Source organism: Rissa tridactyla, chromosome 8 (assembly GCF_028500815.1).
Source record: "Rissa tridactyla isolate bRisTri1 chromosome 8, bRisTri1.patW.cur.20221130, whole genome shotgun sequence".
NCBI classification, from domain to species: Eukaryota; Metazoa; Chordata; class Aves; order Charadriiformes; family Laridae; genus Rissa; species Rissa tridactyla.
Window position 1 is genome coordinate 53,969,596 of NC_071473.1, and position 26,999 is coordinate 53,996,594.

The following is a 26,999-nucleotide window of genomic DNA, read 5'->3' on the forward strand; positions in this document are numbered from 1 at the left end:
CCCGTGTGCTGGGGACGGAGCCGGGGAAAGGCAGCGGGGAGCCCCGCTCCCGCACCTACGGCATCCTCCAGGTGCTCAGTGTCTGGCACAGCAGAAACCCTATGGGCTTTTTCTTTTCTTTAAATTGTTTTCCCGAGCTGTTTCACATCTCAGCGGTGGTGGGTGAGGTTTCCCGTGCGACGGGGCAGCTGCTGCAGGTCTGGCCACAATCCCGGGGCCACAGCGAGCCCAGCTGGACTGGCCCCTGCAGGGGTTTGCCTGCTGCAAAAGGGAGCCCAAAAATCCGGGGGGACGTGGAGCGTATCCCAAAAGGGCTGTATGGCACTGAGCTGTTGCCCTGCTGGCAGAGGGGGGCTTGTCACCAGGAATGGTGACCAGCCAGGCAGGCTGCGGGACAGCCAGGAGCTCCTGCTCCAGCCTTGTATGGTTTCGTTTATAATTTATCAGAAGGATGGGGAGGAAACGGGCTGCTTCGCATCTTCTGCTCATGGAAAATCAATGGAAATCATGGAAAATCAGGTCTAAGTCCTGCCTTTAGCCAGCACCGTGATTTCCACGTGTGCTTGCAGCAGCTTGCCCTTCCTAAAGGCTGGGGAAGCCGGTGGCACATGGAGATAACGAATCCTGGGCCGTTTGTGATGGTAACAAGCTCGCGGAAAGGCCACTGTGGGGGAGATGCTGCAATTAGCAAGCAGCAGTGATTAGCGCGTCGCAGGGTTGCATCGCGGTCATTGCCCTGAATGGCTTTGAGCATTCTCCAAATCCCCCGTCAGCAGCCGGCGCGGGGCTGCGGGAGCGGTGAGGGGTGGTGGGCTCAGACAGACCCTCTGGTCACCCCCTGCCATGGCTGGGCCACCGCAGCCCCTGGTCTGGGTGGTGGGAACCGTGAAGTGGGACCTTCAGGGCTGCTGCTGGGGAGACGTGGGACGCGCTGGGACTGCAGCGCGGTGGCAAAGGACCTGCCACCCCCTCCCTCCATTGGCCGAGGGTCTCCACAGCTTTTTCTGGTTGGACTTTGGGGAGATGAGTGGGAGGTGACACTCCCTGTGTGTAGGGGAAATTCTGCCCCTCTGCTCCGGGGACACCCCCCTGCAGTGCTGCCTCCAGCCCTGGGGCACCAACAGCAGAAGGACACGGAGCTGTTGGAGCGGGGCCAGAGGAGGCCCCGGAGATGCTGGGAGGGCTGGAGCCCCTCTGCTGGGAGGACAGGCTGAGAGAGCTGGGGGGGTTCAGCCTGGAGAAGAGAAGGCTCCGGGGAGACCTTCCAGCCCCTGCCAGGCCCTAAAGGGGCTCCAGGAAAGCTGGGGAGGGACTCTGGAGCAGGGAGGGGAGCCATGGGACGAGGGGGAAGGGTTTTACACTGCAAGAGGGGAGACTGAGATGAGATGTGAGGCAGAAATTGTTGGCTGTGAGGGCGGTGAGCCCCTGGCCCAGGTTGCCCAGAGAAGCTGTGGCTGCCCCATCCCTGGAGGGGTTCAAGGCCAGGTTGGCCGGGGCTTGGAGCAACCTGGGCTGGTGGGAGGTGTCCCTGCCCAGGGCAGGGGGTGCCACTGGGTGGCCTTTAAGGTCCCTTCCAGCCCAAACCATTCTGTGATTCTATGAAATATGGAAGCAGAGGGGATCTTTGCTACTTCCAAAAAAAATTCGGAGACATTTGTGCGAAGAGATTAAGCACAAGATAAGAGAGATGGGAGGCAGACGCGTATGAATTAGTGAAGTTCAAAGATGTTATTCTCTGTTAAACCAGAGCTGGATGGGCAGCAGCTCCCTGCAGGCTTTTGATGATGCCCTGAGTCAGACGTTAATTTGTGGCAAATCCCTGGCAACGCATAAAACTCGGGAGCGTGTGGGAGGTGGAGGAGCCCGTCTGTTTTTCATAAACATATCTGTCTTTTCATTAAATAACTTAGGATCCTTAGACAGGGTTTAAATACTGCTGAGCTGGCCATGCCACTTGCTGTGACCAAGGTCGCAATCCCATAAGTGGCTGGGGATTAGGATCCCTGAGGTGTCTCATCAATTCTCAAATCCATTCGAAAGAGAAGTGACTGTGCTTCTGGCAGAAGAAAAAAAAAAATAATCTCTAAACGCAATTTTCATTGTCTTCTGCAAGACGATGCACACCCGGGGCAGGGCTGTGGCCGTGGGATGGACGCAAGGAAGAGACAGGAAAGTGTGATCTTCAGCAGGAACATTTTATTTATTCATAAAACTTGGCATCTGGTAGCACAAGATCACTGGCACCAGGACCCTTGTGTGGGTTTCACAAGGAGCGCGGGGCAGGTAATTCAGATTTGCTGACAATTTCACAGTTAAACCTGTTGCTGCTGTGGATTCGTTAAGAAAACCATTTCCACGGTTAATCGGGCAGCAGTAAGATGTCTGGGAGCTAACGCAGCTGCCTTTCTTTCTTTGCAGAGGGTCGCCAGACAGGGACGGCATTGTAAGTATTGCACGGACCCCGGTCCCGCTTCTCTCTCCTGCCGCGGCCCCTGAAATGCAAATTCCTCCATCCGCCACCATCGGCACTTTGTGATCCATCTCTTCCCTTCTGGTTAATATAGAAAATAAACTCCAGTAAGAAGCTATCTGTTTAAAATAAGGGCATATTCCAGGCTTTCTACCAAGTTAACAGAAAGAAAATACCAATGCAGAAAGGCCTGACGAGCGCCGTGGGCAGAGGGACCGGGTGTCCTGCTAAAACCCCGGCTCCGCATCCTCGTTTCTGCTCCCGCTAATTGGCTTGGGCCAGATTTGCTGTGCCATGACTTCAGGGAAAATTGCCGGAACAGCTGTTTCCCATACTTATCTTTATTTTCTATGTTAAACCGAAAATAAGGAGGTTACTTGTTTTTGAATTATTGCTGCTTTTGTTTGTGGCGTCAAGTAGAAACGCCCCAGCTAGACCTGGGCAGTAGAGGGACCACGTCTCCTTCAGCTGTTTAATTTCAATTTTGCGAATAAGCATGTTGGGTTCAGACTGGGACTGTGCTGGTCGTTATTTCTTGAGCAAATTCAGGCATTCCAAGCTCCCCTTAAAATAAAAACGGAGACCCTCTGGAGGCTCGGCAGGGAGAGCGGTGCTGGGGTGTCTTTTACAAAGCCATACAAAAGCCGGGGTGCCAAATTCTCCTTTAGAGAGATCTTCAGAGAGATCTAAACTGTTTTGTGTGGGGTGGTTTTTTTGGTGTTTTTTTTTTTTTTTTTTTTTCCCCCTCTGCGTCTGACCCAAGATCCTTGGCTTTGGGCTCGCCCTGCGTTCGTAAGCCACTCGTTAAGAAATAGCAATTAAAAAAAAGAGCCTGCAGCTCAGGTAGCGCTTGAACCAAGGCTCTATTCAGCAGTAATAAATAAATAAAATGCGAGGAGCAGCCCGGGGCCGTTCCCTCCACTGACAGAAGTGCTGTGGGCAGCCTTTCCTTGCCCAGCGTGGGTGCAGGGACCTTGGGTGCCCTCCCAATTGGGCTCCTCTTCCTGGTTTTTCCGGGTGGCTTGCTGTCTGAGCTCGGTGCAGGGCAGGACGGGGTCTCCAGTGCTCCAGCGAGCTGAAGGATGCAGGAATACGATTTTTTTTTTTGGGGGGGGGGGGGGGGGCAGGTATAACGAAGCCACTGAATGTGTTGGAGGCAGGGGAACCGGGGGCTGGAGACATTTAGTCTAACTCTTCCTCCTGCAAGATGTTCTCACCGTGACGTTTGCAGCAGGAGGTGAGACGGGGAACCCTCTGACTGCTGAATAGAGCCCCGTTACCTGCCCCCGGTAAAAACCACGCTTACTCCTAATGGAGCTGCAGCTGAGCCCTCCTTTTCTTCTAAAACCGTGCAGTGTGTTTGCTAGTTCCTTGTGACTTATTTTTGTGTGCTTTTTTTTTTTTTTTAAAAAAAAAAAAAAAGAAAGAAAATCCAAATCCACCCAATACTTTAACCCTTTTTCTGCCAAACCCCAATCCCTTCCAGCCGCCCAGCCCTCATCCCAATGAGCCACCTTGCAATAGCAAACCCGAGAGTGCGCGTGAAGGAGGAAAAAAAAACGCGGTAAGGAAAGCAGAGCTCGGTTGACAGCTACGAAAGGGTTGTTTGAAACCAGCGAGTAATTTTTGGCTTGAAATCCAGAATATAGGAAAACACCACTTAGGTGGGGTCAGGTGGCTGTATGTGAGTTGAATAGAAATGGGCTTGAATACCGATGGACTGGGGGAAAAGCAGAAGTCCCACATAACTGCAGCCGGAGTCTGTTTTTTTCACTCTTCTGACGAGGGTGCTCTGTCCTTGGGCAGCATCATGAGGACCATTGGGTGAAACCATCCAGTAGTGAGACACTGGCCCAGAGAAGCTGCGGCTGCCCCATCCCTGGAGGGGTTCAAGGCCAGGTTGGACGGGGCTCGGAGCAACCTGGGCTGGTGGGAGGTGTCCCTGCTATGGGGCTGGAACAAGGGAGTAGCCCCAGAGGAGGGGGTGGCCAGCCCTCGCCCAGGGGGTGAGAAGGTGTCTTTTCTTGGAAGGTATCAACGGCAAAAGCCGTAACTGGGTTGCGCTTTGAAAGGACCTTGGAATGAGGTCAACCTGGTCTAGTGGGAGGTGTCCGTGCCCATGGCAGGAGGGTTGGAACGAGGTGATCTTCAAGGTCCCTTCCAACCCAAACCATCCTGTGAAATGGGGAGGGCGAGGGTGCTGGTGGCCTGATCCAGCCCCCGTGCTGCCGTCCCCCCGGGACAGTGTGTTAGACCCTTGGCAGGGGTGTTGGGCTGGGGGGGCAACCACTGGCAGGGAACTGGACTATTATCAAATTTAGGTGCCCAAAGTTGACAACCCAGCCAAACTCCAGTCCCTGGCTGCGTTGGCCAGTGGGAGCTTTGGGCATTTTTCTGGATGCCCGGAGCAGACCAGCAAAGGGTCCCGTAGGCGATGGATGCCCAAAGCCTCCTTCCAAACCAGCCCCTCTTAGTTCAAAGCAGCAATAACCTGTGTGTGTGTTGTCGGTGTGTCGTGATGTGTGCTAACACCACATCCCGGACCCATCTCACCGCTGCTACCCTCTGTGAAGCGATGGCGCCCGGCGTGCTCTGCCGCCCGGTCACAGAAACCCAACCCCTCTTTCAGCGTGTTCTGGGGAAGGTGCTTATCCCCAGTAAACAGGGGTGCTCGGCGGTCATGGGGAGCCCCCGCTACCCCCAGCTCTCCCCATGGGCGGGAACACCCCGGCAGGCGGAGAAAAGGACGTTTCATTTCTCTTCCTTAAGAAATGCTATATGTTCAGCTAATGAATGTTTTTTTTTAAAAAAAAAAAAAGTCTTTTAGCCCTCTGGTCTGGAAGATCTTCCAGAAACGGGACCTGCTGCTGTGCGGGCAGAGCAGCTCCCCGTCGCGCCGGCATGGGCAGCTGCAGCGATGCCCAGGCATCCCGGCACGCCTGGGAGGTATGGTGTGTCCTTGCGTCCTTAATTTAAAACTTGGAAATTTTCTTTTCTGATGTGTTGCAGAAGAAAACAAATGGAGCCCCGAATGGATTTTATGCGGAGATCGACTGGGACAGATACGTAAGTGTCACACGGAGCCCCCTCCCTCCATCCACCTCCTGATGGGGAACCTGGGCTGCACTGTCATGCTGCCGTTTTGGCTTTCTGGGTGGCCGTTTTGGGTGATGGCCAGGTGGTAGTTGTGTCAAGATGCATATTTTTTTTTTATCTGTGTGTTAATTAAATAGCTAAAACCGCCCAGAAACTGGGTGGTCCCAATGCCTGATGCCCTGCAGGTGAGGAGGGCGCTGCCCGTCCCTGCAGGACATCGCAGTTACGTGGAGAAAAACCTCCGTTGCAACCAAGTATTGCAGAAAGTTTTACTGCAAAAATTGAGCATTGTAAAATCTTACCTGGGAAAAATCTATCTGCTTCCTAATTCTTTTGGCTTTGGTTTTTTTTGTGTGTGTGCCCTATTCAGAACTCACCTGAGCTTGATGAGGAGGGATACAGCATCCGACCTGAGGAACCAGGCTATATCCTTTGTTGTTGGACTTGACTCTTCAGGTTACAGACCATAAGATGAGCTGGGGTTCACAGGCGGGCCACTGACTACTTTTATTATTTTTATTTATAATCATAATTTATTTTCCCCCTTTTATTTTCCTTTTGAGCTGTCGCTTGGCAGCTAACACTGTCTCCCAGGGGGAATGACCTGAGGCAGCAGAGCAGAAGGGGATTTTTAATCGCCTTTGATCCGGTGCTATGAAATGAGGAGGAGGCGTGAGCGGCGCAGGCAGCATCCCGGCGGGGTGCCCCATGGAGACCCCGGTGTCCCATCCCATCTGCGAGGCTGCGTGCGGGTGCTGGCCGTGTGCGGTGCTTCATCACCGCTGATGCTGTTTTGGGGCAGAAACGATCTGCGTGGCGGTAAGATGAGCAAAGATGAATTTGCAGCTCCCCTAATGCGCCCCGCTGAGGGACGAGGAGATGCTGCCAGCCGCAGCCTGTGCAGGTGCCCATCTCTTGGGCTGGCAGCAGGTTTTCAGCCGCCTCCGCGCAGCTGGAGGAGGCTTACTGGAAAAAGCAGGATTTCTTCCTCTGCTGCCACTGAGAAATGCTGTCTGTCTGCGGGCGATGGGCCGGGACGGTCCCGATGGGGAGGAACCCCGGGCGGCGATGCAAATCGCTGCTGGGCTAAACCTGGGCTGGCTTTATGTCTGCGAGCACCGTCCCCGTGTCCTCTGCCCGCACCGGGGTAAAGCAGCAGTGATGGGCACGGCGGGAGGATTTGCCCCCACACTCTTCGGGGAGGCTTGAGCCTTTGAATGCCATGGCTCTGCCCTGGCAGCAGAAGGAAACCTTCTTTAACTGTGCTCTACCTACCAAAGGAAAGCACTTCTACTCCTCCAGTGAATCCGAAGAGGAAGAGGAGGCGCACAAGAAGTTCAACATTAAGATCAAGCCTTTGCAGGCTAAAGACATCCTGAAGAGCGCGGCGACGGTGGACGAGCTGAAGGCGTCTATAGGCAACATTGCACTTTCTCCATCCCCCGTGGTGAGTCCTCGGTGTTTCCACCTCTTCCCCTGGTTGTAAAAGTGGTGATGCTCCGCAGGGCTCATCCCAAGGGAGCGGGGGGCTCTGCCTTAGGTGCCAATGGCTACGTTTGCTTTTGTGTCCTTATTTATAGGGTCTAGTCTCTCTAGAGAGGCAATAATGTGACTGCAAGGAGATCTCAGCTGTATTGTGGTGGCATTTCCAGGTCAAAATGTCTTAAAAATTCCCTTTTCTGCTCATAAAACAGGGCAACTGAGGTCAGAAGCTACTATTCCCTTACTTCTCCCAAGGAACCGGCAATGGGACAAGAGCAAACAGCCTCAAGTTGCGCCAGGGGAGGTTTAGGATGGATATTATGGATATTATTATGAGGAGAGGCTGAGGGAGCTGGGCATGTTTAGCTTGGAGAAGAGGAGGCTGAGGGGAGACCTCATTGCCCTCTACAACTCCCTGAAAGGAGGGTGGAGAGAGGGGGGGGTTGGCCTCTTCTCCCAGGTGAAGAATGACAGGACCAGAGGAAATGGTCTGAAGCTGCGGCAGGGGAGGTTTAGGTTAGATATTAGGAGGAATGACTTTACTGAAAGAGTGGTCAGGCCCTGGAACAGCCTGCCCAGGGAGGGGGTTGAGCCACCATCCCTAGAGGTGTTTAAGAAACGTCTAGATGTGGCACTTCAGGGCATGCTCTGGTGGCAGAGATGGTAGGGGTCTGGTTGGACTTGATGACCTCAAAGGTCCCTTCCAACCATGAAGATTCTGTGATTCTATGATTGATTCTATGATTAGGAGAAATTTCTTCACGGAAAGGGTTGTCAAGCCTTGGCCCAGGCTGCCCAGGGCAGTGGTGGAGTCACCATCCCTGGAGGTTTTTAAAAGCCGGGCAGACACACTGCTTAGAGATATGGTTTAGTGATGGCTTTTGTCAGAGTTAGGTTGATGGTTGGACTCGATGATCTGAAAGGTCCCTTCCAACCTAGGCAATTCTGTGATTCTTATTTTTACCTTTTTTCCTCATTTTTCAATGTGGTCATCATTGAAGACATAAATTGGATGGGTCTTTCCTGGGACAGGGAAAGCACCTGTGGGGTTTTACACACCGCTGCTCTGGGACGTTAGAGGGACACTTCTTACCTTGAGGGTGAATCCGGGATTCTGGAAGGAAAGGTCTTGTCTCCTGAGTCCCTCCTAGTAAAAATACCGTCACCCTCTGGTTATCCCAAGGCTTGTCAAGATTTCTGTCGTCTCATCCCAATCTGTTCAGCCGTGAAAAGATTTGATTTTTGTCTTTCAGTGGGCTTTAGTGTGGGCTACAGTGTCTTTGCAGATGAGGCTTTCTATGGTTTATAATTAGCCTGTATCTGAAATGTGAATGAATCTTCAAACTCTAAGTGAAGAGGAAATAAAATAACAGCGGTTTATTTCTTCTTTGCAAATCAACGCAACATCGCCAATTTAAATGAAAGCTTCTGGGACACATCACTATCCTTGGAAATACCGAGTCCCTCCAGCACGGCTCCCTTTAGGGACGTGCACTTCTGGCTGCTTTTTGCTCTGTGACCAGGGGAAAACAGGGGGGAAAAAAAACCCCCAAAAATCAACAACCGAAAACCCTCATCAAAATTAAGCAAATAAGCAAATGAAGGATGGGGGAGTGTTGGAGACTGGCAATCATTTGCCAAATAGGTGGATAATTTTGATCAAGAGAAGAAAAAAAAAAACAAACCTCAAACAGAATTTCTTATTGCGAAACGAAGCTAATTTTGGTCTTGCGAAGTGATGGCCCCAGCAGTTTGGCGCACACACGTGCATAACGTAGGAGACAGCATTATTTTGAGAGGAGAGAGTGCAATGCTTTAAAAATAGGATAGGGAAGGCATAAGAACTTATTTAAGGGGCCAAGCCTATATTTGGTGCGTTCTCCTTCCCTCCTGGCTTTTATCTCTGCATCCCTTGGTGGCAGCAGGTCCCCCGGACATAGCAGGGCACTCGCCCGTCCCGGGGTGCAGCTGGTGGCCCTGGCAGAGCTGGGGAGTAGCCACTCATCAGTTCTGTACTGCGGCGTGGGGATCACAGAGAATCTAGCCAAAAAACGTAAAGCAATGTTGCCTCTAGCAATAAAGATCCATCAAGACATTATCAAACGGTTACACTCAGCTCCCAGCAGTCTGAAGTTCCTTGGTTATTTTTAGTCTTACTGACGGTTTTTGTCAGTGGTAGGTTGATGGTTGGACTCGACCTGAAAGGTCCCTTCCAACCTAGATGACTCTATGATGAAATACTTGAAGAGTTTTGCACTGGTACACAAGGATTAGGCTGCTGTGGCCAGCAGTTCTTCTGCACCTCACCTTTTCCAGGGAAACAAAACCCACAAAATGTGTGTTTTGCTAGACATGATCCCATCCCTGGAGGGGTTCAAGGCCAGGTTGGACGGGGCTTGGAGCAACCTGGGCTGGTGGGAGGTGTCCCTGCCCAGGGCAGGGGGTGCCGCTGGGTGGCCTTTAAGGTCCCTTCCAACCCAAACCATCCTGTGTCTCCTCTTCTCCGTGGTGTTTTTTCCTGCTGAGGTTGAGGGGAGTTTTGCCATCGGTTAGGAAGGATTTAGCCCCTGGTGAGCACAACTGTGTGTGTCAGCCTGGTGCGGTCTGGATCCTGCCTTTTGGGCATTGGGTTGGGATGCTCCGTGCTTTCCCTGGGGAAAATCTGTGTCCCCGCTGCCACCGCCAGCAGAGCACGGCTGGGGTTAGAGCTCCCTATAAAGCACTGCCAACATGCTCTGCTCAACCCGAAGGGCTCAGGCAAAATCCCCGTGCCAGGCTGAACAGAAGGAGCCGTGCTGCTTTCCCAGGTCAGGAGCCAAACTGCGGCGTACGGAGCCAAAGGGCGCAGATGGGGAGGTGAGCGGTGCCGCCGCCGGGTTCCTGGCAAGTGGTACCAGTGTCCAGGAAAGCACCAGCGCCCGGGGCAGGAGCTGTCTGGAGGAGTTTTGCGTCCATGGGAGTTCCATGCTTTGCTGTCCAGGTCCCTGCCCTTGTCCTGGGCTTGTCTCCTCTCCAAAACCAGCTGCAAAGCGCTGCTCCGTCCCTCCTGTGCACCAGCCTCTCCTGGATGGGATGGGACATGCCATGTCCATAGGCAATTACACCCTTTGGGGTGTATGTTATGGTGCCTTCGCTTGAAAACAAGAAGAAAACTGGAGATACTGGTGTCCGCTGGTGTCAGCTGCATCCCCTGCCTGAAGCCCAGTAGCTGAGGTCTCATTTCTTGAGGAGAAGCGTGCAGGTGGTGCCACGAACCGGACCAGCACCAGCCTGGCGTCTCCAGACCTCCCACCCTCTTCCCTGCTCCGTCCTTCCGGCAGCTCCTGCCCGCTTCGCTCTCTGCACCACGAAAACTCAGCCCCAGGAGTGGGGGCTTTGTCACGGTCTGAAAAAAACCAGTCACTGGGCAAAGCTGACGAGGAATAGCCTTAAATTTAAGCACTTAGGGGTAAAATCATGCTTTGGACATTCCTCTCATACGGACCCTTCCAAGAAACGGAACAGGCTGGGAAATGGCCTTTGTCTATAATTAGCAGGGCCCGCTAACATCAAAGCACGTGAATCCTTCCCGTGAGATGGCGCGGATGCAGGTTTTCATTTCTAGACGCTCTGTCTCCCTCCAACCTCCCGTCCGAGTGAATGAGAGCCCGGCTGGGTGCGCGCACGACTCCGCTTTGCTGTACGTTTAACAGTTACACGCCTGATGCTTCCGGCCATAACACGAATCTTTTATTTCTGTGTTATCCCTTTATAGAAAACATCTTATATTCTCACTTTCTTCTTTTATTTTTCCGCATTCTTTTAGAGGAAAAGTCCGGTAAGAAATACCGTTTTTTATCTCTTATAATCTTTTTAACGCAGTCCTGTGTTTTCTTGTTTGCACGGTCCCTGTTTTGCATGTCTCTAGAGCTGGAATGTAAAATGCAAATAACAAGCCCATTTTGGAAGGCACGAGGTTTATTATTTTCCTTCTCCCTTGATTTGACTTAGAGCGTTTTAAAATAGAGCTGGGCTGTCTTTTGCCTTGAATGCGCGCAGTCTGGGGGTGTAGTTTGGGTGAAAGACCTGGTGGTTTTTGGACAAGAAGTGTAAGGGCGCAGTTCCATCTGGGCGCGTTTTAGGTACCTCATGGCACATCAGAAGGTACGAGAAGGCAGAAAAACCCACCGGTGGTCAATGTGTGTCACTGCGTGCAATGGTTTCCCCGGGAGGACTGGGCTTCAGACTCTTCTGAGCCCAAAATGGGGGAATCCACCCATTCCATGGGGTTTGGGGTCCCTCCGGACGCTGCTCTCCCGGTGCCCGGGGGGACGCACCAGCCTGTGGGTGCTGGGTGCTGTGCTCCTGCTGGTGGGTGCCGGGGCTGGGGGCGGTGGAGGAGGACCCCCCCAGCACTGGAGGGGTGCGATGGGCGCTGGGGGACTCGGGGCGCTGACCTGTCGCTCTCTGACCAGGTGTCTCTTCTCTCTTCCTTCTCGCTGACCGCAGCGGCGCAGCCCGGTAAGCACCCGCGCCCGCTGCTGCCGCCCCTCCGCCGCGGGGCTGGGGGTGCTGGGGGGGTCTGAGCCTGCGCAGGGGAAGAGGAGCGGGGTGACGCTGCCATTAGCTGCCCCGTTGTGTGACCCCAGGTCGTGGTGGGACCTTTCCCTCCCCCTGGCTGATGCAAAGGGGTCCCTGATGGTGGGCATCCCCCACAGCTCGACCTGCATCCTTGCAATCCCCCTGGGGACCCCGCTGGTTGTCCACGGGTACCCGCGCTCCCCTCTCTGCCGGGATTTTGAGCGGGGGGGGAGTTGGCTATTGCTGCGCACGGGCACGTGTGCGTTGTCTGGCAAGAGCAAGGTATTTCCATTGCTTAAAAGCACATCACTTGGCATAGATTGATTTGCAGCCATCAAACGTGAGGGGTTTGGTTTTACGTGATTTCTAATGGGGTGAGGGTGTCGGTGACCCCCACAAGCCACCGGCCGCCAGGGTGGCTGCGAAGGTGGCAGTGCCGGGTGGTGGCTTTAAGCGGCTCAAAACCCTCTCGGTGGGAGCAAACGGGATTTCCCAACGCACGCGTGCAGCTGGGACGCTGTACGGTAAATATCGCCCAACCTCTGCTGGGCTGTTTTGCTCCCGCGGTGTCCCTCCTCGGGTGACAGCTGCCATGCGCCCATGTCCCTGTGCATCCCGCTTACCTCCTGTGTTTCTAATTCCAGGGGACGATTAAAAGGAATTTATCCAGTAAGTATTTTCTACAGCCTCCAAGAGCAGTAGTTACAGCAGGGCGGTGATGGTGGTATTTTGGGGGGGTGTGGGGGGTGGGAGGGGGTTAGTTTTGCTTTAAAGTTGTCCTGGCAGAAATGATGGCAGCCAAATGTCTTCCTTAGAGATGGCCATGGGGGACACCCTTGGGGAAGCCTACAGAAAGAGTGCAGCTCCCTAATCCAGCTCTCTACAGAAATAAAGTCTGAATTAATAGAACAGACCTTTTTGTGCCAGCGTCTCCATCGCAGGCGTGGGATGGGAGTGGGACGGGACGCGTGCTGTGCCGGTGGCACGCCTGGCGTCAGCCCTCCTGCCAGCGCGGGCTGGGGTGGGCCGGGGGTGATGCTCGGGGGGATGGGGGGTGGTCCACGGCTCTAACCCCGCGCTGCCCCTCCTGTGCCGCAGGTGAGGAGATCGCACGGCCCCGGCGCTCCACGCCCACGCCGGACCCCGCCAGGTCAGTGCGGACTCCGTGGTATAATTACCCAACCCAGGCACGTCACCCTGACGTGGCTTTTAAACGTTCCGGTGGGCAATTGCACGTTTGCACCGTTGCTCAATGGGAAGCATCTGTTCTCACCTCTGGATTTTGACCTTTCGTTTCACGTATAAGTGGGCAAGTCAAACTCAGAATTAACGCAGCAAAAGCCCTGGGTGTTCTTTTTTTTTACTGCTGTACAAATATTGCCAACCCATCACCTACCTGAGCTACCCAAACCTGGCGGAAACATCGCTTTTATAACTTTTTAGGCTCGTGGGACAGCCAAATGTTTGCGTTTGGCATTTAAATAAGCCGAGTCAACGCTGCGTGCCGCGGGATGCGAGAGGCACTGGGGGCTTTGGGCCCACGGGCGCTTTGCTCAGGTGCTGTGTGAGTAAATAAGAAAGGAGGGGAGGTGCTGGGAGGTGCCCAGACGGTGATGGTGGATGCCCCCGCTCCCCCCCGAGCCTGACCGGACACAACCACGCAGAATCGAGGCGTTGGTAGCAGCGGCACCCCTGGTTTCGGATGCACGGCATCCATAGTCGGTGTCCCACGGACGTCCGCTGCTGGAAGCCGCCTCGAGCCCGGTCGATGGGGAGAGCTGGCAAGCGTCTGCTGCGGGTCCGTATTGGTTGAGGGGAGCGGACAGACTAGTTGATACGGAGCGAAGCCAAATCCTGCTAAGGATCGTGCCCTGTGCAGCGGCGGGGCTTGACTCGAGCTGGGTTGGACCTGAGAGTGGTCCAAACCTTGTCCTTTTTTTTTTCCCTGCTTTTCCCTGCGGTCTGGGGTAGCTCTGACTAATCCTGAAGCAATCCCTGGCTGCTTGGGCACTGCAGGGTTCGCACCGTAGTGCTTCGGCCGGTGCCGCCGCTCTCCTCCCCTTTTTCTCCGCCTGAAACCCCGTGTTTTGCCAGGTGTCGCTTAGTCTAGAACAAAAACACCCCTGAAAATACACGTGTGGGTACTCAAATGCCGGGGTCTGAGTACAAACCTGACCCTCGTGGTGTTCCCTGGCCCTTGTCTCGTCCCGCAGCAAGAAATCCGGGGAGGACGCCGCCGCGCTGGCACCGCTCTTCGGGCCCCCGCTGGAGTCGGCGTTCGAGGAGCAGAAGCTGGACGGTGGGTCGGGGCGGGGGGACGGGGGTGGTGGCATCTCCTGGCAGATCACCCCTTGGGGACAGCCCGTGGCACCCAGCTCCGCCAGCACCCGGGGGGGGCTCTGTTACCAACCCCCAGCCCTGCGCTCAAAGGAGGGGAAAAAAGGCAATTAAAGCAGAACGTGAAGTTGCGTTACAGGCAGTGTGAGGCTGGAGTTTTATACGGGTTATGCGGAAACAGAGCAAGTGTTCAAGTCAATTAGTTAATTACGTGGCCTTGAGACAGATCCCGAAAGAGACCAGCTAACGAATATTAAAAATATTGACTTTCAAATGGAACCCCGGCTGGGCCTGTTTACCAAGCTCCCAACTAGTCTGTGTTTAGCAGCGGCCGTCATTAGCTTCCGACACCACGGCAGCGTTTCGGCATCACGCTAATTTAATTGCAGCAAGATAAGAAGAGAGATGTCTGGCAGCGCTTTACAGGTCCCCGTGCCCGTGAAGATGCCATCTCAGTAATGGCATTTTTTTCCCCCAGAAATGGCATTCCCCTGGACATGAGTGTAACAGGAGACAGGAGTGTAAAAGGAGATGTTTTTCTCCCCCTCAAGCCTCTTCTCCGCAGCTTTCCCGAAGCTCAGCGATCTCACAAGGCTTGTTCTTCCCGAAGAAAAACCCCATTCACCCGCGGGAGCGGTTTGTTCCCGGGGAGGTCTCCTCCTTCTCCTCCTCCTCCCGGCTCCGCTGGGCTAGCGCGAAATGGCCGCTGCCGCTTGTACCCTCGTTACGCCTTGTAATTAATGACTCTGGTTAATTCTTTTAATCAAAACCATGTTTGCATGCAGTTTTCTACACATAGACCAAAAAAAAACCACAAAAAAACCCAAAAAACCAAATAAACAAAAAAGGCAAAAAATTGCAATGAGATATAGAGGAGGGACTTCTGTGAATATAATTGGATCTCTTCATTTTATTACCTGGGTGTTTTTTCCGTGTATCCGCAAATTCCAGACGATTTTTGCAATTAATGCAACGTTTCACTTAATTTAATAAGCCTCCAAATACATAAACGGCATTGTCTTGTTTGTCAAGCGGCATGAGTGTCAAACTAATTGCGTGTCCTGTTTAAAAAATCAGGCAAGCTTGTAATTACCCAATGTTACAGGAAACCCCCCCGTCCTTAATTAATGAGAGGTTTCTGTCACTATTTCGTTTCCTCTCTTTACAAGCCTCAGATGAACGCGTCTCATCTGTGTGTTTCGGTATTTGTCAGAAAATAGTTTTATCGATGCCCTTGCATGTGTACTTATCTATTTTTTTATTATTTTCAGCGACTCTAGATCAGCCTGAGATATGGGGTTCGGTCCAGCCCGTCAACGCGAGCGTAGAGTCCCCAAAGCTACCGAGACCTTTTCCAACTGGAAGTAAGTGAACCGTGCAGGTTATCATTGAGAAGAAATTAAATATATAGTGAAATCAGATCAAACCTTTCCCTTTTCCTCATCCAGATCCCTGGTACTGTGAAAATCTGTAATGTTTTAATTGTATAGTGAGTTAGAGGGGTTTTCTTCCCCTGGCTTGACTCTAGGAGTGGAGGAAGGACAGGGGCTGACAAGGGATGGGATGGATGGTACCTAGGGACTGATAAGGGATGAGAGGGATGGTACCTAGGGACTGACAAGGGATGAGAGGGATGGTACCTAGGGACTGATAAGGGATAGGAGGGATGGTACCCAAGGGCCAATAAGGGATGGGACAGGTGGTACCCAGGGGCTGATAAGGGGGCGGGATGGATGGTACCTAGGGTGGGAGAGATGATGCTCATCTTCCCTGGAGAAACACGCTTCTGCCAGCGTGTGCTGGGTTTGCAAGGTGAAATATCTCCGGCCGGGGCAAAGGGCTCGCGTGGAGCCAGTGGTTAAACCCGCCTGCCCCTGGGGGTGAGGAGTCCCTGATCTCTCGTGTTAATGATGAGGTTATTTGGCTGGAAAGGTTGGAAGCACTGGTTTCTCCAGGCTAACATAAGGAATGGCAATGCAGCCCCGAATCCCTGGTTTTCCTTGCAGCTTTCCCCATTGCCCGGGGCAGCTGGGGAACCGCAGCCTTCCCTCCTCCCTAGTGACAGTGTCATTCTTTCCTGGTTCCTCGGCTCCTTTTCCCCCTCACTAGCCATTAGCACAACCCACTTCAGGCCAAACCCACCCCCAGCCCTGGAGCTGCCAATGATGTCCGATGCCGGTCCGTTGCCTGTGCCGATGTCCCAAGGTCGAGGCAACCTCTGGCCACATCAGGAGCTTGCGAAGGGGTGGTGACACTCGTGATTAAAATGGTGCCACCGTGCCTCCCGGGCTGCTCCTCCAGGAGGTTCGGCCTTGGATGCTATTTATATCGGCTTTGCAAAAAAGCCCCCGTAAAGCAGCGCTGGGTTAATTAACCAACAGCACTCCTCCTCCCTCCCGTATGTGCCTCCCGGATCCGTGCGGGATGGGCACATGAGAAATGCGGAGGCAGATATACGCGCCTCAGAGGCTACAGGTTTTAATTAAAATGCTAATTCAGGTTTTTAGAACATGAGGACAATGTCAGGTTCAAAAATCTAAAAAAAAAAAAAAACAATAAAAAACACACAAAAAAAACCCCAAACCCAACAAACAAACAAACAAACAACACCAAAACCCCCATATACAACCCAATAAAAAAGGCCACTGGGGATCGCTTGTTCTGGCGAAGCACCACAGGCCCCCGGGCTGCGGGGATGCTCCTGGCCCAGCAGTGATCCCGGGGCCAGTGCTGCTGCCCGCTTCCCACCTCAGCCACACGCTGCCGCATCCCATTTTCCTGGCAAACTGTGCGGGTTTCCTGACGCACCGCCACTGAATTATTTTTTTTTTTTCTTTTTTCCCCCACCTCTGCTCTTCTTGCAGCCCCTCCGCCGCTCCCACCGAAAAACATCCCGGCCACGCCGCCGCGCACCGGCTCCCCTCTGACGGTGGCAATAGGTACAATCTCGGCGCCGCGTCCCTTCGCCCAGCCCCGGTAGAGCGATCGGAGCCCACGGGGGCTGCGCTGGTGGTGGTGGGGTTCGGGTCCCTGTGGCTGCGTTTCGGACACGGGTCTGGCCCTTGTGCATCCTCTTCCCTTCGCATTCGCGGCGCTTCGGCGGATGCTGCGGTCAGGGCGACGCTTTTGGGAGCGGTGCAAAGGTGCCTTTGACTCCCGAGCCAGCGTCGCCCTGGTGAAATTAATGTTCTCTCCTCCCCCCCCCCCCCCCCACTTTGGGATCGGTCACGTTTAGAAATGAAAAGCAATGCTAACCTTAAAGTCCTGCTCGAAGTTGGGATTAATTAGAGCTCTGTTAGTGCTTGGAGCGGCGCTTCTTGTGAAATCAGGGGGGTACGTGGTGCCCATCTGTGGTGGGGGGGCTGCTCCTGCCCTCCCCGATTCCTGCTGCTGGCGTGGGAGGGTGGGAAAAGCCCCCCCCCCCCCCCAGTCCCACAGCTGGGGGTGCGGAGGGGAGGGAGAACGGAACGGTGCCTGGAGTAGAGGACAGCCCGAAGGAAGGGACTGAGAGAGGGCGTTGAACGCAGCCAGAGGCCGTGCGGTGCTTATAAGCATATAATTCATGTTGCTGGCGGGGTGCTGTCTGCTGCAGGCGCGGGATTTGGGGACAGAACGGACAGTCCCTGACTTCGGGCAGGGCACTGCATGGACACACGCGCACACACAGCGCCTTGGGGCGTTACGAACATCGCCACGGAGAAATCCCCCGCCCTGAGCTTCTACTGCTCTATACATCAGTATCTCATTCATGCTCCCATATTGTGATTTTTTTTTTTAATTTTTTTTTTTTTTTTTTGCTATTTATCCAAGCAGCCAGACTGGCAGAGTGTCTACCGACACGCGCAGATTCATCCCCACGAGCCAATGCAATGCCCAGCCACGTGGGATGGCTTTTATCTGCTGGGCTGTGCCTCGCTGCACGCTTCAGCCTCTGCGTCAAGTAAAGCCAGTGGCAGAGGTCTATTACCATTTTATTTTTTTTTTTCCCTGCTTTAGCAAAACTCTATTTTACTCCCTGACTGCAGCGGCACAGATGGCTCCCCCAAATGCAGGAGCAGGGGTGGGATGCTGACGCGCGGATCCTGGGGAGTGCATTGGTTTTAGCAGTATTTTTAGCCCTTGGGAGAGAAGGGCTAGAGAGAAATGCAGGAAAGGAAGGATGGAGGATCTCCCTCCTCTGGGTGTGTAACGTTTTGCTGGTGAATCCTCTCTCCGTGCTGGTTATGGGGTTGGATATGAACGTTGGGGGGTGTGTTAGCTCAGTGAGTAGAGCCCTGAACGGCTTTTATCATCCCCTGCTGCTGCTCGCAACTGAAATACATACACCCTGGCTGCTCTCCTCCACTGCAGGCCCGGCGCCAGCCTGTGAGTGCCAAACCAGCATCTTTAAATATATATATATATATATATTTACACGTGTATAAATATATATATTTACATGTATTTAAATACATATATATTTACTCATATTTAAATATATATATATATAGTGGAGCATGCAAGAGAGCTTTAGGTCACCAGGCTGAGCCCAGAAGTTTATTATCTGCTGATGACTCCAGAGTGATGATGATGACGTGGTGATGTTATTTTGACAATCTGTGACGAAGGCTGGGAGCCAGGTGTGAGCTGGGGGAGGAGGATACGGGACCCTTAGCGTACGAAATGATGGAGGAGGAGCCGCGCCTGGCTCGTGGCGCATGCGCTCTCTCACACCGTGTATGTATTTCAACCCGGCGCGGTTCATCATACACATTGCACGTGACCTGGCGTAGAAACCTTCTCGCACATGAATTATATTCCCCGGCAGCTTATAAGAAAACGTGTTTTTAAAGCATCTCCTCTAGAAAGTAGCTGAGGTAGAGCCCCGTAGAGAATAGCGCAACTGCCGCTCTCTCGGTTGATGCTAAGTGTAAAATAAACTGCTTTGACCACAGGAGGGGACCAGCCCGCAGCAGAGCTCAAACGTGACAAACTCCCGTCCATCAATGACTTGGACAGCATTTTTGGCCCCGTGCTCTCCCCCAAGTCTGCTGCTGCTAATGCAGAAGACAAGTGGGTCAATTTTTCTGATCAGTCCCCGGAAAACACCACTCCGGAGTTGACAACCCAGGAAAAAGCGGGGTCCCCGCTGGCGGTGGCCGATGCTCCGGCAGCCGAGCCCTCCCGCCCGCTCCCCTCGCCGCTCCACCTGGAAGAGGTGCACAAGAAGGTTTCTGAGCAGCCCCACCTTAAGGATGATAACGTGGAGCCGGTCGCCTCTCCCAAAGATTTTGGGCTGGGACAAAGAGCCACCCCGCCTCCCCCTCCACCGCCCACCTACCGCACGGTGGTCTCCTCACCCGGACCGGGCGCCAGCAGCGGCACGGGAAGCACCAGCGGTATGTCCTGCGGCGTTGGGTGTGCTTCGGTGTGGCCGTGACCGCATCCGCCGTCCCCTCCCGCCTGGTTGTGCCTGTGCCCGGCGCCCGCGTCTCGTGCTTCCACATCCAGCGTCTGCCCTCAGCCTCCTGTGTCCTCTCCCCCGCTCCCTGCTGCGTGTCTGATGGTCGGATGGGTCTGACAGCCTTCCCCCAAAGCTCCCGTGAGCCGCCCTTCCCGCCTCTACGCACATAAGCCCCACCACAAGATTTGCCGTAGGATTGCCATTGCGGCACCTCCCTCCTCAGTAGGCTTCAGAGTGAACACAGGTGGAAACATTTCAGGCAAATAATCTGAGGAAGCCTGAGAACCAGGGGGGTTTCAAGCTGTCGCAGACAGACAGGTCACTGCATACTGTCACCCCAGGAGTGCCAGGACCAAATAACTCGCAGCTCAGCGGTGGCACGGGTCTGGCACAGCCCTTTGGGCTGTGAGAGCGTGGATGCCCAGATGGGTCTGGAGAAACCTCTCACTGGGGTGGAACCCAATAGGTTTGTCTGGCAGGTGCTGGCTGCCTGGCTTCACCTGCTTAATTATAAATGTCGGCGTGCCCATTAGGGCAAACGAGCTCGTCAGAGGTCAGCTTACGCGAGCTCTCCCATAGTGCTGGAGAAGGTGCAACCCCATCGCGTTATTTTAGGGGCTGACCCCGAGGCACGTACTGTACCGGTGCAGCCACGACGCGCAAATCCTCATCCCCACCAGCCGCCGTGCTGCCGTCCCGCAGCCACGAGGGATTATTTTTGAGATGATCACCCCCGCGGAGCCCTGCAGGCACCTCCACCCCTGCAGGGAGGTGACGGGTGCGGCGGGACCCCTGTCACCAGCCTTATGTGAGCTTGAGAGCCGTGCCATCTGCTTTGGGGGTTGGCCGCCTCCAGGGGGGAGCGTGTGGGTCTGCTGGGGGTGTCCCCCTGAGCGTGGCTGTCGCTGTAAGTGTGGCTTTGCTTTAGTGGTGGTGGCTTTTCCGTGCAGCTGTGGGGTGGGTGGGTTGGGGTCCATGCAGGGCCGGCTGCTGGGGGCTGTGGCATCCGCATCCTGGTGGCACTGGTCGGAGCTGGGACTTCTCCAGGACACCGGCAGCAGGAAACATGGCATTTGTTCCTACATTCCTCTCCACCCCGATGCCAACTGAGCAACTGCCTTGTGTGAGCGGAGATCCGCAGGATGGGGATGTGCCGGCGGCTCCACGTGTGGATTGATGGAGAAACCCCACCGAGAGGAGTCGGGGGCTGGATGGAGCCAGGGTCCCGTGGCAGTGCTGCGTGCGGGGGAAGATCTGCAGTTCTTCCCCAGAAATTACCTCCCATCTCTGCTTGGTGTGCATTGCAGCCCCCTGCCACCTCAGCCTTACCCAGCCCCGCGCGGGACGGGGAGCTGTAAAAAGGCAGAGCGTTGAAATACGCACACAAATGTCACGCGTGTCCCCTGGCAGCCGCTCTGGGGGCGCGGTGCCGATCCTACACCCTTCCCGCTCCTGCCCTCTGCACCGTTCCGATGTCCCCACTGCTGCATCTGGTCCTGGCGACGTCCGGTTTTGGGATGCCGTGGGGCAGAGCCATCCCGGGACACCCTCCTGCCATCGCATGTCGCGGGAGCCTGGGCTCCTGGGTGCCACCGAGGCAGGGCTGGGGACCAGTATCCCAGCAGGCTCCTGATTTCATGCCGGTCTACAACACGCTGCCACAGTTTTTCACTGTAGAAAATATCTAGAGGTACATCAGTCTCCCAGGCACCTCAGACACCTGAAGAACAAACCTTCCCGGATGAAAGCTGACATCTGGCAGGGCTTTGGCTACCTGGTGGCCACTCCTGAGCCGGGGCAAAACGCACCCTCGAAGTCTCCATCTTGTGATGCTCGTTCAGTGCTGTTAGGTTACTTTCCCTGAATAATTCCTATTTTGTCAGGCTTTTAGTGGGATATGGAAGGAAAAATTCAAACTTTAGTTCCCGAGTTAGGCTTCTAAATTAAAATGGCTTGAAGTTTTGAGTTGTGCAAATAAAGGGCCAGGATTTGCTCTCTTTGGACAAGCCCATCTCTCGCCTCAGCCTTCTGGCGTTTACCTCTCCCTCTCGTTTCTGTAGATGTAGCGTTGGAATCTCCATAGTCTGAGCTACCACCCACCAAACTTAGGTAACTGATTCTCTTGTGAGTGGGAAAAATAAAGCTAAAGACATCACCTTACGGTCACTAGGAGCAAAACACGCCGCTCTGTAGACCAGAACACGCTGCTGTGCTCCACGGAGGCTGGGAGCAAAGGCCAGCTCAGCTTACCCCGGAAGGAATTTCTGTACGTGGAGGAAAATAGTCTGCTGGGTTATCCTCTGAAGTATCTGTTAAAATTTCTATTTAATTGCAAAAAGTCCCCCTCTTGCAGCAAGGCAGCAGCTGCTGGGGATGCACGAACCTCAAGGGAAGTTCTCCGAAACCCTTCCAGAGGGCTGGGAAATGCTTTGTGCTCCCAGCAAACCGGATAACCTTGCTCTTCCGCCCTTCCTCTGCCTCCCTCGGACACAGCTCTGCCCCTCTTCCCGGAACCCCTCATTCCCGTGGTGGGCACCGACCCCCCTCGTCGGCTGTGATGCTCGGGGAGCTGTGGCACCAGCCCCAGCCACTGTGAGGGTTAAACGCCTTCTCTGCACAGCGTTTTTCACCTGCCTGTATTGCTGGGTTTTAGGTAAAACTGTAAGATTTCTCCAATAATAACTTTGCCGAGGGGGCCGGGTGCCCAGCGCAGGTGGGGCAGCACCAGCAAGGAATTCGTCAGCAGCAGCAATCCCAAAAAACTCTTCTCCCGCGCCTGCTGTGGAGCAATGGCCAGGGAGACCTTGCGCAGGGCGTGGGTGGGCACCACGCCGGTTCCTGGGGGAGAGGACTTTGCTTTGAGATGGGGGTCTGGGGAGGGGGCAGCCATGGGGACCCCCTGCATCGTGCTGACGGCTCCCGTTTGTTGCAGGTTCCTCGTCCCCGGCTCGTCCCGGCACGCCGCTGGCAGCTTGCGGCACCCCGCCGCCGCCGCCCCCCCGGCCCCCCTCCCGGCCCAAGCTGCCCCCCGGCAAGCCCACCGTCGCCGACGTGGTACGTCCAACACCGTGAGCAGGAGCGTGGCGCGCTGGGGGGGGGTCTATGCATGGCCGAGGGGGGGCTGCATTTGTGCAGTCCGGTGGGACGGATTAATGGAGCGGGGCAAGTAACCGGCGGGTGCTGCCTGGGCGGGTTGGAGTTTTCCATAGTTTGTTCACAAATTGCGCGTGGAAAAATGGCGAGCGGTGGGTTGTGGTTACGGTAAAGGCAGAAAATGGGTGTGAAAAGGGTCGAAGGGTCCTGCCGTGCCCGGCCACCCGGGGGTAAGGCACTGCGGGTCTGGCTGTCCCGGGAAGGATGTCGGGCTGGGGGGGTGCCCGGTGATCCTCGGTACCGCACCGGCCGGGATGCCGGGCTCTGCCCCACCACCCCGGGCTGCTTCAGGTAAGTTGTGGAGAATTTTTGGATTGATGTTAAGGATATAAAATTAAAGAATCATGGAATTTGGGCTGGGATGGACTTTTAAAGCCCACCCAGTGGCACCCCCTGCCCTGGGCAGGGACACCTCCCACCAGCCCAGGTTGCTCCAAGCCCCGGCCAACCTGGCCTTGAACCCCTCCAGGGATGGGGCAGCCACAGCTTCTCTGGGCAACCTGTTTTCCCAAAAGGATCCATATATATCCTTAAAGGATCTGTAAGGACCCAGTGAGCTGCTATCGGGTGAGCTGGTGCCTGGTGGCCACCAATCCCTTCCCGATGCCGGGTGCATTAAATCCACCCCGCAGCCCCTGGAGCTCCTGTCCTCGGTGGGGATGGGGATGTCAAACACCCAGACCTTCAAGATGGTGGGAACAGTCTGCCATATGTCTCAGTCCAGACTAAAATGCTATGGGCACTAAAAGAACTAAAATGGTTCAGTTTTGCCCCAAGGCAGCGGGGCTGCCCCCGGCCGCTGGCTCCGCTGGCCTGGAGGTACAGGGAGTTACGGCTTCAGGCAGAAGCTTCTGCGTGTTTGATGCAAATGTCGCTGTGCGTATTTTCTTTAACCTTTTGTTATTTTATGTTTTTCTACAGTCCAGGCCTTTTAGCCCTCCTATTCACTCATCCAGCCCTCCTCCGATAGCACCTTTAGCCCGTGCTGAAAGTACTTCTTCCATATCTTCCACCAATTCCCTGAGCGCAGCCACCACTCCCACCGTTGGTAAAAACATACAGCACTGCTGTTCTTTCACCTTTCCTACCTCTGAACGTCCGGAAAAGATTCCTGAAACCTTGTCGTTTGCTAGATTGTTTTTCGGGTTCACGTTCGTTAATTTTCATCAGGTTTTTAAACGCAAGAAAGGGGTTTGGGGCGGGGGGGGGGTGTGACGGATCACGAACGTGATGCTGCTAGGGGAGCTTTCTTCGTGGCAGCTGGAAATGTTGTGAACGGCGAATGTTTGGTGAAGGTAGAGGTTATCACCAAGCGAAATATAACATAAAACGTGCTTATGGTCCGTAAACTCCGTCAAAATAAGCTTTTTTTGCGAGGGATGCTTGTACCCTGGAGGGGAGGGGGGCTGGGAGCCAGACCTTGGGATCCAGGAGACAACTCATATTAAATCTATTCGAATGTCTTAAATTCATACTTCCCCTTAAAGCGGTAGCGGGAAACTAGGTCTTGAAAGAGGCTCTTCCAAACCGTTAGCTTAACGTGGCCTGGACCAGAACAAAGTGCTGCAGTTTTCTTTTGGAGGAATGTCCTGAAAAACATGGGGTTTGCCAACCTCCCCCCCCCGCCCCCAGCCCAGGGCCTGAGACAAGAAATGCAAATAAAGTCTGGCTGGCAGCTCCCAGGCTCCGCGCGCTGGGTCCTCCCCGTTCCTCCCTCCTCCGTCCCCTCCGTCCCGGCTGCCGGCGCTCCCTCCATCCCTCCCTGCCATCCCACCCAGCTGCCGGCCCCACCGCCCCATGCTTCCCGCGGCTCCATCTTCTACCAGGAACATCCCTCCTCCTTTTTGGTTTTTTGGTTTTTTTTTTCTTTCCTTTCCCATGTTTTTTTTTTTTGGGGGGGGGGGCGGGGGGGATGAGCACGCCTGGTTTGCGTGGCGGGGAAGGAGCTTTGGCTGCCGTAGAGCTGGCAGACGGGCTCTGCGGAGGGAGCCGAAACACCAACCCTCCGAAAAACCAAACCTGGCTGGCGTTCCTGCCTGCTCAGCCGCCCTCCTGGCTGTCGCCCTGGGGACCGGCAGCATCGCCACCCCAGCGCCATCTTGGATGGCTGGAAGAGGATGGGATGGCCAGAGCCGTGCGGCGGGTGCCGTCCCCGTGGTGCCGGTGGCTGCCCGTGCCCACCCGAGCCCTCCCCGTAGGTTTGCCGGAGTCTCCGACCTGCGTCTCCGTCCTGTTGTTTGCTTCACTCTCGAGGTGTCGTAGATGCTTGTACCTGTTCGCCGGCTGTCGGTCACCGTCACAGCATGCTGCTGGAAAACAAAAACGCATCTCGCGCACGGGGCCGGCCAGCCCCGAGCGTCCCCGGTGTGTCGGCTGGCGCTCCTGTCTGTGCCCGCTGTCCCGCAGCCACCCCCTGGGGCCGGTGGTGGCCTCAGCCGGTGCCCGCAGGCACGGTGGCCACGGGGCGCCTGGGCCCACGGTGGTAAACAGGATTTCGGTGGAGGGGAGCAGCCAGGCTGAGGACGGGGCGGTGGTGGGGGCTCCGGGTGACTATGAAACGGGGGCTGCGTGCCGGTCCTGTAGGCTGAGCAGGCGATGGCTCCCTTAGGCTCTCGTTTTAAATTTAATTTTTTTTTTTTTTTTCCCTCTCTAACACGTGTATTTTTGTGAACAAAAATTGCTGCTTGATGTTTTTAATGACCTGCCCACCCTGAGCAGCGGGGGCTGAGGCGGCTGGGGGTGGGGGGAGTGAGGACCTGTGCCCACTGGCTCCCCAGCGGCTCCCACCCCTCCATGGGGGCTTTCCTTGAGAGAGAGACAAAACCAGGGCTCTCGGGTCGCCCCTGGGCAGGGGAAACGGGGTTTTGTAGAGATTGTGGGCTTTGCACTTCCAGCTCCATGCAAACCAAGCGGCGAGTGCCGTGCTGCCAGGATTTGGCCTGGGAAAAGCCAGCGGAGGCAGGGGCAGACAGGGGTTTGGGAAAGCCCAAGCATCTCCCCGTTGTCGCCGCCAAGGTGGCCGGGGTGATGGTGGCCACCGGTGCTGGGTGAGCACCCACCGGGCTGCAACCCCCCAGCGGAGGAGGGAGTATTTCTAATTCCTGGGTTTGTCCTGCAGGCAGAGGGAAAGACGTGCAGGGCAGAGGGGGGGCCGGGGGCAGGGCCGGGGGCACGGCAGCGGGTCGGGGACCACCGGGGGGGTCCCGTGGGACTAGCATGGGGCTGGGACACCCCCACCAAGCCGGGTCCGGCTCCACCACGCTCCCCGTCTCGTGTCTCCCGTGGCAAAGTCCGATGGAGTTTGTCCAAGAGCGTGTGGAAAAGTGGTTTCGTGTCTTTGTCGTCCGTGCTGCTGTGGTTCGCTGTCGTTGTGGTTGCATGTGCAGTGTGAAGGACTTACTGTAAGGAAAGAAGCTGTTATTTCTGTGTCAGCGCCCCTTCCGTTATTTTTCTCGTTCAAATCCTTCTCCGTCTTGTTTTTTCGTTGACACAGCGCGCTGCTTGGTTTCGTTTGGGAGTGGTGTTTTCATACTTTGTTTTTTGTTTTTTGTTTTTTTTTTTTCTTTCTCCTTTCCTTTGCGTTTCTTCTGCTTTGTGTTATCAGAAGATGATGCTTTTATTGACAAACTGCCCGCGTTTGAAAGGCGCTGTGAGACGCCTGCAGGTACTGTACTCGCAGGGCGCTTCCCAGACACGTGGCTTTGGGTGGCCGCGGGTGCCCCGGCCCCGGCACCCGCCGCCCGCAGCACCTTGCATGACAGTTTCTCAGTGGCAAAAAGGGACCGTGAGGTGAAAGGGCTTATCACCTCCCGAATCCAAAAAGGGTCAATTCGACAGCTCAAAAAAGTCAGGTTTTCCCCCACCCCCCTCCACCCCCGCCCCGAGTTATTTCCGCGGTGCCTGGCGTCTAAGGCGGCTTTCGAGGCGGTGTGAGCGCAGGCAGCTGGTGGTCGTACTGGGAAAGGGACAAATTCCGGCCAGGCATCTCCTGCTCTGTGTGCGTGTGTCTGTTTATCTGCAAGTTGTGTGTCCTGAGACGCGGGTCGCTGTGGCTGATTTTGCGCGCCGGCGTGGCATGCGGTGGCAGCATCCCGCCGGGGACACGCTTGCTGCCGCTGTGGCGGCGCGGCAGAGACGGCGCCGGTGGGCGACGAGGACAAGGCGTGTTTGCCCCAGTCAGCGCAGTTAAGAATGTGCTGATGGAGTGCGTGGCCCCAGGAGCCTCTTCTACTCTAGACAAAAAAAAGAAAAAAAAAAAAGAGGAAAAAAAAAACCCCAAAAATCCTTACCAAGCGGGCAAAAGTACTCTTCCATCTGGGCTTCCATAGCTTTGCTTTCTGCTTTCTGTTTCCTAAGCCAAAACCAGCGTTTAAAAGCCCCCCCCTTTCCTTGCACGTGAACGGCTTGCAGCGCCTCGTCCCCTCCCCGTAGCGAGATAAATGACCTGCTCTGTGACTC

At 55.0% G+C, this 26,999-nt stretch overlaps 1 protein-coding gene across 1 annotated transcript in view; it reads left to right on the forward strand.

Annotated features, from left to right (window-relative positions):
* SGIP1 (SH3GL interacting endocytic adaptor 1) overlaps positions 1-26,999 on the forward strand; it is a 56,604-nt gene that overhangs the window by 19,543 nt on the left and 10,062 nt on the right. Inside the window, exons 3-17 of the mRNA XM_054212022.1 lie at positions 2,419-2,443; positions 5,480-5,536; positions 5,937-5,991; positions 6,838-7,013; positions 10,854-10,865; positions 11,537-11,548; positions 12,253-12,277; positions 12,707-12,758; positions 13,822-13,907; positions 15,217-15,309; positions 16,810-16,884; positions 18,880-19,323; positions 22,321-22,442; positions 23,463-23,589; positions 26,146-26,205. Of these exons, the coding sequence (XP_054067997.1) occupies positions 2,419-2,443; positions 5,480-5,536; positions 5,937-5,991; positions 6,838-7,013; positions 10,854-10,865; positions 11,537-11,548; positions 12,253-12,277; positions 12,707-12,758; positions 13,822-13,907; positions 15,217-15,309; positions 16,810-16,884; positions 18,880-19,323; positions 22,321-22,442; positions 23,463-23,589; positions 26,146-26,205 (1,421 nt within the window). The remainder of the gene's footprint in view (positions 1-2,418; positions 2,444-5,479; positions 5,537-5,936; positions 5,992-6,837; positions 7,014-10,853; positions 10,866-11,536; positions 11,549-12,252; positions 12,278-12,706; positions 12,759-13,821; positions 13,908-15,216; positions 15,310-16,809; positions 16,885-18,879; positions 19,324-22,320; positions 22,443-23,462; positions 23,590-26,145; positions 26,206-26,999) is intronic.